Source organism: Crotalus tigris, unplaced genomic scaffold (assembly GCF_016545835.1).
Source record: "Crotalus tigris isolate CLP2741 ecotype Arizona unplaced genomic scaffold, ASM1654583v1 scf7180000024472.5447098, whole genome shotgun sequence".
Taxonomy (NCBI): Eukaryota; Metazoa; Chordata; class Lepidosauria; order Squamata; family Viperidae; genus Crotalus; species Crotalus tigris.
This window is the reverse complement of record NW_024100643.1, coordinates 3,448,190-3,460,411: the sequence shown is the minus strand read 5'-3', so window position 1 is coordinate 3,460,411 and position 12,222 is coordinate 3,448,190. Positions and strand designations below refer to the sequence as shown.

The 12,222-nt window shown below is 41.0% G+C and overlaps 1 protein-coding gene and 1 non-coding gene across 2 annotated transcripts in view; one reads left to right on the top strand and one right to left on the bottom strand.

Annotated features, from left to right (window-relative positions):
* The first annotated feature begins 358 nt into the window (after nt 1-358).
* Nucleotides 359-12,222, top strand: part of B4GALNT2 (beta-1,4-N-acetyl-galactosaminyltransferase 2) — a 63,584-nt gene continuing 51,720 nt past the window's right edge. Inside the window, 1 exon segment of the mRNA XM_039333043.1 lies at nt 359-1,237. Within this exon segment, the coding sequence (XP_039188977.1) occupies nt 1,218-1,237 (20 nt within the window). The 5' untranslated portion in view covers nt 359-1,217.
* On the bottom strand, nt 4,228-4,299 carry TRNAQ-UUG. The gene has a single exon. It is a non-coding gene; the product is annotated as a tRNA-Gln (tRNA).

The window sequence follows — 12,222 nt, the reverse complement described above, 5'->3', positions numbered from 1 at the left end:
GAATGGAAGGATTTATATTCCTTGCCAACAATAGGTCATTTGCATTCTTTTAGAGAGTCATTGAGGCCACCTGGAGGTTTATCTGTCCCCTCAGGGTCACCTGAGTGGTGCAAATGAGTGTGGAGTCTTCTTGGAATTGCTGAAAGGACTGTGTTGTAGACCCTAACATTTTCAGCAATTCCAAGAAGGCTCCACACCCATTTACACTACTCAGATGACCCTGGGGACATAGATAAATCTCCAAGTGGCCTCAATGACTCTCTAAAAGAATGCAAATGACCAGCTGTCTCCAAGGAATATAAATCTTTCTTCAGTCAGAGCTGAAGAAGCTTCTTAGATGAGAAGTGAAACGTCTTCAAAGAAAAACAAGGAAGGCCAGTTGCCTCTTGAAAAAGCACCTTTGGGACAACCATGACTTGGATGACTGAGAATCTCCATAGACATTTACTTCTCAGATCTTATTGCAGATAGGATAGGATATTCATTTATCCTTGAGATAAAAGAATTGCAAAGCAGGTAGAAAAGTAATGATAGACAGACAGACAGACAGATCGTTAGCTCAAGAGTAGATAATGGGTTATGTCACTACATATTATATAATGTTTAGTTCCAGATCTAGTTTCTGCAAACCATATTACAAAGTACAGATATGACTAATAGTTTTAAATAAAAAATGCACATTTTTCCATGCAGCACTGAAATAGCCTGTTTTATTATTATTCATTTGGTGGAAACTCATGCAAGCATTGTAGAAGGCAGGCATATAAGGTATGAAGTGTGCAAGAAGAGAAATAAATTCTGACTTGGTTTTGACAAGAAAATCATGCTGTCATTTCAAAGCTCACTTATTTCACTTCAGAAGTAGAATGGCTACACAAATCTACTTAATTCCATATTTTAAAGTTTGATTTGACCACCTGAGCCCTAATCCATAAAATTCAATCCTAAACACAGCCTGTATCAAGTGTGAATGTCCCAGAAGCATTTTAATGGTGTGGAAAAGTCAGTATCAGACAACACACATTTTTTCTTATATTCAATTCATCTCACTTTACTGATTTATTTATATTTAGACAAACAGATTATAAGTACTTCCCTACAATTTGTACCATGACAGCAGTTCCAAGTTCCAGACTTGCTGTTAGGCAAGATATGACAATGACTCAGGAAGCAGATACTGGCAAGAGGAAGTCGGGCAGCAGAGGTGAAAAAGGAGTATGCGGTATTCAATTGTGAGGTACTGGCTGCCATCTTGCCTTTTTTTTATATCTTTGTGGTTGTCTTTGAGGGAAGGCAATTGTATTATTTCCCCATGTCATTCCCCCTTCTTGAAGGGCAGAAGGTTCATCTCATAAACAATTCTTCTACTCCTTTGCCACTGTCAAAACAAATTTGAAAAAGTTATCTTCTGTACCTGTTCCGAGGATGCCACTATACAACACCGAAAAAGTCACTGAAAAAGGGGACTTATGACCATTTTTCACACATTGCAGCATCCCCATGGTCACATGCTCAAAATCCAGACATTTGGCAATTGATTAGGGTCTTAGTGTCCAGGCTCATGTGATCATCTGACAAGTAAAATCAGTATTTAAGCCAGATTCTCTTAACTAACTAACTTAACTAACTAACTTAACAACTGCAGTGATTAACAATTGGAGTAACAAAGGTCACAAGATGGGGCAAAATTCACTTAACAATTATGTTGTTTAGCAACAGAAATTTTGGATTCAGTTGCAGTCATTAAAGCAAGAATAACCTATACCAGTGGTGGCGAATCTATGGACGGGTGCCAGAGGCGGCACTCAGAGCCCTCTCTGTGGGCACGCGCACCGTCACCCCAGTCCTAGGCCTTCATCTGGGTTTTATAAAACCTTTTCGCTTTAGGCCTCCGCCGCTGTGTACAAAAAAAAAAAGGGTTCAATCAATCAGTCATTTTCAACCTCACGGGAAAAAAAAAGATCTTGCAAAGTTGGAATTGATTGATTGAACTTTTTAGTCCCACTCAGTCTGCTGTTACCACTGCAGCCACGCCCACCCAATGGGCCACACCCACCCAATGGGCACACCCACCCACTGGGCCACACTCACTCGGCACCCGATGATGGATAAGTAGGTTTTGGGTTGCAGTTGGTCTCTGAAAGGTTCACCATCACTGACCTATACAGCTCATTGATGCCTCCTATAAAGGTTATGCAACATGTGCATTTTCCTGATTGTTTCCATACGAAAAGAACTCCTTTCCTCTGTTAATACAGAAGTATAGGTAAATGGTTCATTGTAGATATTGCTCATCTATCAAGCCTTAGGGAATCAATTTCTCCTCTATATCAATTACATATTCTCATTTATTTCCCATCAATATCTGTTCTGATGAGTCAAAGTTCTCCTGATAAAATTAACTGAACCATGTCATTAAATATACTTACTCAACAATATAGAAAGGAATCTATTGCATTAATAAACTGGACACTTTTTTCATTAATTTCTTCTTCTGTGATCTATTGGTTTTAAGCCATGACTGCTGACTGAGTAATGTCTGTGGAGGGGGGAGGGGAGGAGGTGTTATAAGTTGGGAGATACAGGTCTTACTGACATCCACAATTCAGCTAAAAATAAAACCCACTGTTACCTCTCAAGTAACTGAAATGGTAACCCCAAGGGAGAGAGCCACCCAAATTTTGCATTTGGAGGACTGGTCCGTCTAAACTAGCATTTTTCAAACTTGGCATCTTTAAGATGTGTGGACTTCAATTCCCAGCATTCCCCAACCAGCATGCTTGGAACTGCAATCCACCTATCTTGTTGCCAAGTTTGAAAAACACTGGTCTAAACAAGATGAAAATGCAGTTAAAGTGCCTATAGTTGTGCATGACTGCACATACTGATTAAATTGGAACAATACATATATCTGCCTTTGTTTTTATTAATTGCATCCAAGCACCACAGTGTAACAATTTGTTCCTTGAAAGAGTTGAAGTAATTACCTGAGAAGATCATCTGACTAAAAGTGATGACAGAAAAGGCAATCCTTAGAAAAAGAGTAATGTTTACTAAATCCTTCACATTCAGAAATGCTCCATTCAGGATTTCAGAATTGGAGTTTTATTTTTTGGTCTATTCTTCCATTCTGTTATCCTTGCCTGTCTTACCTATATGAAGTGTTGTACAGATTTTTTTTTAATAACCTGATGATTAGGTTTATTTTATGTGCTTTGAGACCAGAAATCTATTCTTTCAATTCATCATATGGCACAAATGTTTTCCTGATTTTTATTTTGGTTTTTAATTCTCTATTCACTGAACGCCATTCTTTATATTTTTAGACACTCTGTTCACTTACTATTCATCTCTGTATTAGCATTAAGAGATAAGTAAATAGCCTCTGGCAACTAGAACAGAATAAAATGACACAGTTTCTTCATATTGCTATCTTTGAAGTAGATTCATTTTTTATGAAACAATAACTTAAAACTTATTTAAATAAAAGCATAAATAATCATTAAATGTTTATTTACCTGGAATCCTTTTTCCCCCCCTCTTCCACTTAAATACCCAGCATTATATAATATTTATATACCGGTGTTGCTCACTTCTTTGGTAAACCAAATCTGATGTTTAAAAGGAGAAAAACCAGATACTATCAAACGGGGATGACCAGAGTGAGGGGAATGGAGACTAAACCCGACAGCATAATTTCGGCCCTTAAGTATTAAGTAAAATGCTAATTTTAAGGAAGTGGATACTTGCATAACTGCCTACCAACCTTCGAAATTTCCTGTTCTACCCCAATGCTATCATTGCTGCAGTTTAAAAAAAAAATAAATCAAAAACTTGCATCTTAATTCACCAGTTTATTTACATCGGGTAAAAGAGACTGAGATTAAGTTGTCTTTTTTAATGCATCACCAAAAATAAGTTAATGAGAAGGGGGAATAGAAAATTTAGACTGAGAGACGCACCTCTCATAAAAATGGAAAGCAGGAAGGACAGACTGCAGCAAACTGCTTTCCCGTTTTAGCCAATAGTTAAGTGCAGCTGGAAGCATTCTGTCGGCGCCGATTATCCCCTCCCTCACCTATTCTGACAGACGAAAGACGTAAGCATGCGCAATAGCCACTTCTGTTAAATCACAAGCACAAAATGCTGTTCTACGCCTGGGGCATTTTTGCGATTGACATGTCTCTTCGAAATTTATTAGGAACTCCGCAACAAAAAGGCCATAGGAGGTCCCACCGAGATTTGAACTCGGATCGCTGGATTCAAAGTCCAGAGTGCTAACCATTACACCATGGGACCTACTGACTCATGGATGAAGCAGGAGGCTTTCTGAGTACATACTCTTCTTCAGTACATTGCATTTTTAGGTGCAATCTACCAAGCAATCAAAAACATCCATGGGAACAAGAAGCAAAAACGTGGACGAGGTTGCCATAGCAGCAGAACCAAGCCAAAGCTACCTTTCTCGCGCAGACCTGCGACATTGGCTGCTCCGCTTAGATCACAAACTCCCATAATACCCTGGAGCACGTGCTTGGCTTGAAAGGTGTAACCCAGCGAATCTGCAAGAAGGCGGCAACTGGAAGAAAAGCGAGGGAAAAGAAAGTTATTTTTTTGTTTACGGAAGCAGGCACATTTCTGAGATACCGTTCTCATCATGGTGAGGCTAATCAGTCTTAAACTAGGAGGAAAGGCAGCTCACACAGGTGCACAATTGTTAGTCTAACTCAGGGGTAGGCAACCTTGGCTCTTTTATGACTCGTGGACTTCAACTCCAGAATTCCTGAGCCAGCTGGCTCAGGAATTCTGGGAGTTGAAGTCCACGAGTCATAAAATAGCCAAGGTTGCCTACCCCTGATCTAGCTGGAGGATCAGCCCAGGACTTGTCCAAGACATTGGGATGTTTGATAGGCATACCCTGTTCTCCCATGTTGGAAAAAAAAAGTTGTCTTTTGCTGCTGAATCTCTCTTGAACTCTACAAAGCTGCTGGAAACTCTTGTGGCTGGAAGTTTCCCAATAATCAAATCAGTTTATTATAGTCATATGGCCAGATGCAATAAAATATCCATTTGTTGGCTACTTGCATACACACATATATAAAAAAGCAATGAACATAATCTAATAATGAATAAGAAATGTAAGGTCACTGGACCTTAAATTTGAGATACCATTAAAAGTCTAATCAGGTAACACAAACAGAAGCTTCTTGAGGAAACAGTGCTTTAATTGGTCAAGTAAAACAGCTGGGTAGAAAACAATCTGGAACACTGGCAGAGTTACGTCCAGACACGCCACACCTTAGAAAGTTAGTAGCATTGCCTTATAAACTTTGTTAGGTAATGAAAATCAGACAACAGAGCTATTACATCATAAGGAAGACACTAGTCATTCCTGTATACTCCCTTATTCCCTCCCTCAGTACATCCCATCCATGTACATGTTTCCCATGCTTGCATGAAATTTGTCCATGATGCAAATGCTGATTACCAAAGCAAGACAGCAATAGTTAGGCCAAACAATTTCTTTTTAGTTCTAGTTATTATTCTAGTTCTAGTTATTATTATAAGGTGACCAACTGTCCTCCTTAAGGGAGGACAGTCCTCCTTTTGTGAGTTCTGTCCTCCCTTGAAAAGTGCCCTCCTACATGTCCTCCTTTTCTATATTTGAAGACTAATCTGCAGGGCTTTTTTTTCTCATAGAACGCTCAGAACGGCGTTCCGGCACCTTTTTTTGATGTTTTTTTTTCAACTTATGCATGAGCTGTGCTACTCCCCCTGTTGGCTTTCAAAAGCCAATAGGAATTGCTGCTGAGCACGCCAAAACGCCTGGCCGGCAAACTTTGCACATGTAAATTGTCTGCAGCGAAGGCGAATTGGCAGGAACTTTGCACCCCTCTCTGCTACCCAATTACACCATCTCCTACCTGGAGGAGATTGATCTTCAGCCCTGCAAGGGCAATAATGGCTGCGGGCGCAAGAGGCAGGGGCGGCGGCGCTGCTGAGGGTGGGGGTGTGAGGGGCAGGGGCGGCCAGCTGCCACTGTGCTGTGGGAGCTGCGGGGCCTGCTCTACACAGGGCTGTGCAGGATGGGTGGTGGTGCTGGTGGGGCGGCTGCAGGTGAGGTGTGTTGATGGTGGGCTACCCTCCAGGGCCAGAGCCAGTGCAGCTGGTGCTTTGGGAGCTGCGGGGCCCGCTCTACATGGCAGGGCAGCAGTGCTGGCGGGGCGGCTGTGGGCGGGGGCGCGGCATGTAAGCATAATTACAATATAAAATGTTATTGTTACAAATGTTTTTTATTATGCATTTATCATATTATAGTGTATTCTGTATTATTGTTGCAATGAATAAAATGTTTCTTTTATTTTTTTTTAAATTTTATTTGAATTTTCAATATATATATTACTTTCCATACATTATATATAAAACTAAAAAAAAGAGAAAAATACCTTGAAAATAAGACCTTAGGTGTTGCTCGTCTATCTCCCCCCGACTGCATCCGTCCTCTCGACCTTCCTTCCTTACTTCCCTACTCCCTCTCTCCTCTCTTCTCTTCTCCTCTCCTCTCCTCTCTCCCCTCACCCCTTCCTCCCATTCAACTTCCTTCCTTCCCTCCTCCTCCCCTCTTATCCCTCTTTGGATACAGTTCAGGGGAAACACCCGAGCGGCACCTCCCTCTAAATTATTCCATCTATTTCATACTTTAATATTTCTATATATACTTAATCCCACCCCTACCCCCCTGCCCCCCCACACTTCCCAGAGCAAAATACAGGGTTATTATAAACAAAACAAACACAATAAAACAACAACAACAAAAATTCTATACAATAAACAAATTCATACACTACCCTTAACTCTCTCTAAACTTAATAATAATAATAATAATAACAACAACAACAACAACATAAACAAATCTACTATAAATCAAATATAAAAAATCTATAAATGGTAATTATAACCTCAAGAAAAAATTAATCATAAAATAAATGGAACTTTAAAGTTCAGTATTTATTCTGAATATAATCTATCCACCTTCTCCACACTATAATAAATTTTTCTTGTGTATGGTCCTTTAAATAAGCAGAAATTTTTGCCATTTCTGCTAAAGTAGAAACCTTAAGTGTCCATTCTTCTAAGGTAGGCAGCGAATCCTTCTTCCAATATAAACCTACAAGTAATCTTGCTGCAGTTATTAAATTCAACATTAAAATAGTTTCATTAACATCTAAATCCATAAAAATACCCAATAAAAATAGTTGAGGAGTAAACTTTATCTTCTTTTTAAAAATCTTTTGAATGTTCCACCAAATAATTGTCCAGAAAGCTTTAACCTTCTTACAGGTCCACCAAACATGAAAGTAAGTTGCATCAGTACTACCACACCTCCAACATTTGGGCTGTAAGTTAGGATACATACAAGCCAATTTTTTAGGATCCAAATGCCACCTATAAAACATTTTATAAAAATTTTCCCTCAGATTTTGGGCCTGTGTAAATTTAACATTTCTAATCCAAATATTCTCCCATTGATCCAATAAGATCGGTTCCTGGATATTCTGAGCCCATTTAATCATACAATCTTTTACTAACTCTGTTTCCGAATCCAATTTTATTAACTCATCATAGATTCTTTTAATATGAGCATGATTCTGATCTTTAATCTGAACGATCAGATTTTCATCTCCTAATGTTATTCCAACTTTCTTATCTACTGTCCACCTATCCACAATTTGTGCGTAATGAAACCATAAGTATAAAATGTTTTCTTGTCTTAATACGTCTAAAGATTTTAATTGCTAATCTTTACCTGACCAAATTAATAACTCCTTATACGAAATTTTATCAAAATTCATCCCCTTAGAAACACCCTTAATTACATGTCCAGGAATCCCCCAAATAGGTATTTTATAATTTAACCTATAATAATACTTCTTCCAAACTCGAAAAAAAGCATTCCTTAAAATATGTAATTTAAAAACCCGATCAACTTTTTTATTAAAAATCAAATATGCATGCCAACCATACAGTAAATCCCACCCTTCAATAGAAAGAACATCTTTATTTGTTAAATTAAACCAATCACTTATCAAAGTTAAGGTGGCTGCATCATAATATAATTTCAAATTGGGTGTTTTAAGCCCACCTCTTTCTCGGACATCCTGCAAAATCTTAAACTTTACCCTTGGTTTTTTCCCAGCCCAGATAAATTTATTAATACCCTTTTGCCACTCATCCAAGTTTGCATCTTTTTTAAGAATAGGTAACATTTGAAACAAAAAAAGAAACTTTGGTAGAACATTAATTTTTACCGCTGATATTCTCCCCAACAACGACAATTGCCAAACAATTTCTTTTTGTTCTAGTTATTATTGTAAGGTGACCAACCGTCCTCCTTTAGGGAGGACAGTCCTCCTTTTGTGAGTTCTGTCCTCCCTTGAAAAGTGCCCTCCTACATGTCCTCCTTTTCTATATTTGAAGACTAATCTGCAGGGCTTTTTTTTCTCATAGAATGCTCAGAACGGCATTCTGGCTCCTTTTTTTGATGGCTTTTTTCAACTTTTGCATGAGCTGTGCTACTCCCCCTATTGGCTTTCAAAAGCCAATAGGAATTGCTGCTGAGCACGCTAAAACACCTGGCCGGCAAACTTTGCACATGTAAATTGTCTGCAGCGAAGGCAAATTGGCAGGAACTTTGCACCCCTCCCTGCTACCCAAGTACACCATCTCCTACCTGGAGGAGACTAGAGTGGCAATGCCACAGTAACTTTCTCTTGATCTTCAGCCCTGCAAGGGCAATAATGGCTGCGGGCGCAAGAGGCAGGGGTGGTGGGGCTGCTGCGGGCGGGATGTGAGGGGCGGAAGCGGCCAGCTGCCCCTATGCTGTGGGAGTTGCGGGGTCTGCTCTACACAGGGCTGTGCAGGATGAGCGGTGGGGCTGGCAGGTGGGGTGTGTTGATGGTGGGCTACCCCTCAGGGCCAGAGCCAGTGCAGCTGGTGCTTTGGGAGCTGCGGGGCCCGCTCTACATGGCAGGGCAGCAGTGCTGGCGGGGCAGCTGTGGGCGGGGGCACGGCATGTAAGCATAATTAAAATATAAAATGTTATTGTTACAAATGTTTTTTATTATTCATTTATCATATTATAGTGTATTCTGTATTATTGTTGCAATGAATAAAATGTTTCTTTTATTTATGATATTTTTTCTTCAATTTCTTTTTCATTGTAAAAAAGTTGGTCACCTTAATTATTAGAAAAGATTAATTTATCGAAACAGACAATGGCACAATGTCCTTGATTTATAATCAGTGGTGGGATTCAGCCAGATAGCACCACTTTGGCAGAACGGATAACTAATTTTTTGTTGCCCAGGCCCAGAATGGATTTCCGGAAGTGGCATCTGTACAGAGAACGGATTTGTTATGTGCTCCTGGCCACTTTGCTTCGTGACCACAGGCAAGCTTGCCTGATCAATAACCAACCAAGACATAGTGAAGGCCTTTTGTTTCGTTTATTGCAATAAGTGGGGAGAGAAGCTATCAAAGCTTGATTCTCTCCAAAGTTTCAACCCAAAACATTCCCTTCTTTATACAGCCCTGTCCCGGCTGCCACATCCTCCTCTTTCCCCATTGACTGAGGTACTAGGAGGTTACACTCTTTCCGACCACCTCCTACCTATTTCCTGCTACATACTAAATCATACATCATATGTACATTAATAAAATAAAATAAAATAAAATAAATATTATATAAAATAAAATAATATAAAATATTAGACATATTCAACTGTTGGTTTTGAGTTCTGGGCCCCTTAGAACAATAGGTTATTTTCTGTTTTTCAGTTTAGTTAAATTTTCCTGGATAACCATTTCCTCTTATAGATGTTTTTATAGCTTGTCTTCTTCCTTTCCCACTCTAAGACCCAGCTAATGTTTGCCTACGTATTTATCTTACATCCTGCCTTTAATGTATTGGCCACAACTGTTTTAAATCACTTGCTTAATGTCTGACCTACATTGCTGTATTGTTTAACAGTTGCTGTTATGAAAGCCAGACTGGCTGTCTCCAAGCTGATAATGAGGTTTGGGGCGGGTTACTTCAAACCTATTGGTTGCCATCTAGAGGCTAACTGTATAAATAGCTGTGCAGCCATATTTTGGCATCATTGCAAGGAGGCCGCCTGTTAACCAAATTAGATTTGGCACAGGCCTATCAACAACTGCCCGTGGACAAGGCCATGGCAGTAGCCCAGACCTTTGTCACCCATAGGGGGGCTTTTAAGGTTAAGCGCCTACAGTTCGGGGTAAGTGTAGCCCCAGGGCTATTCCAGGGAGTGATGGAGTGCATGCTCAAGGGAATTCCAGGGGTTTGCCCCTACTTTGATGATGTCCTCATTGCTGGGGAATCGGTTGAGATTCTGACTGAATGGCTTAAGGCCGTCCTTCAACGGTTCTGCATCAACTGAGTTCCTTGGTGCCGAAGGCATTCATCTAGCAGAATCTAAATTAAAAGCAATCCAGCAGGCCCCTAGGCTGAAGTCAAAGGGAGAGCTTCAGGCTTTCCTAAGCCTTTTGAATTTTTACCATGCCTTCCTCCCAAACAAGGCTGCAGTGGCAGAGCCGTTACACCGGCTCTTGGATAGACAAGCTCAGTGGCAGTGGACCAGTGTCCACAAGAGTAGCTTCCAAGTAGTCAAATCATTGCTGTCATCGAACTCAGTTCTCACTCATTTCAATGAGCAGCTGCCTGTCTGCATTGCATGTGATGCATCCCCATATGGGGTTGGGACTGTGTTAAGTCACTTAATGGCTGATGGGAGGCAGAAGCCCATCGCATATTACTCCAGGACCCTATTGTCTGCAGAGCGCAACTACACGCAAATTGATAAGAAGGCTTTGGCCATTGTGGCCAGAATTAAAAAGTTCCATGACTACTTGTATGGCCGCCAGTTCACGGTCTTCATGGACCACAAGCCACTCCTAGGGTTGTTCACCAAAAACAGACACCTCAGATTCTGTCTCCTCGAATGCTGAGGTAGTCTATCTTCCTGTCAGCCTACAGCTAAAGGATGATTCACAAGGAAATGGGCCATCCAGATGGCCTGAGCAGGTTGCCCCTGCCACATATGGAGCCAGATCCAGCTCCGGCTGCACGCATCCTGGCTATCCAGGATTTGCTGGAATCTCCCCTTCACGCTGGGGACATAGCTGCTGAGACAGCAGCTGACAAAATGCTGAGTCGTATGCTAAACTGGGTACACACAGGATGGCAGGACAAATGTCGAGGGCCAGAATTTCAGAGTTTCTTCATGAGAAAAGATGAGCTTTCAGCTCATAAGGGGTGCATCCTTTGGGGAAGTAGGATCATAGTTTCGAACTCTTTAGGCCCAGGGTCCTAGAGACTCTGCATGAAGGTCATCTGGGAATAGTGCGGATGAAGGCACTTGTGAGGAGCTACCTTTGATGGCCAGTGTTAGATAAAGCCATCGAGATTGCTACACATGCTAGCAATCCAGACCAGAGATGCCACAAGCCCCTGACCATCGATGGGAGGACACACACACACCGTGGTCAAGAATCCACATCGATTTTGCTGAGCCCTTTTAGGGACAGCTGTTTCTAATATTGGTAGATAGCCATTCTAAATGGTTAGAGGTCGAACCAGTCCCTGCTATGACTACTACCAGGACCATCCAGGAACTGCACAGAATCTTTGCAACACATGGACTTCCAGACATATTAGTCTCTGACAATGGGGCTCAGTTTACCACTTCTGAATTCAGAGCAAATCTAATACAGCACACCACGTCGGCTCCCTTTCACCGGGCCTCAAATGGCCAAGTGGAACACATGGTCTGCACAGCCAAGGAATCACTAAAATGGATTGTCACAGGGGATTGGCACCACAGACTGGCAGATTTTCTACTCTGCCAATGCACAACTCCTTGTACCGCCACGGGCAGAAGCCCTGCCAAACTCATTCGATGCCTCTGCCTCATTCAAGCCTAAAGAACTGAAGACATAACACCAGGCTTTTTTTCTCATAGAACGCCCAGAACAGAGTTCCGGCACCTTTTTTGGATGGAACCTTATAGGGTAGGCAAGGCGGGTTGTATGACGTGTGTGAGTTCCAGCACCTTTTTTTTTTTTTTAAGAAAAAAGCACTGTATAACATTGCCTTTATGCTATCATTTCCTATTTCCCAGCCATTATAGTTTTTGGTAAGCT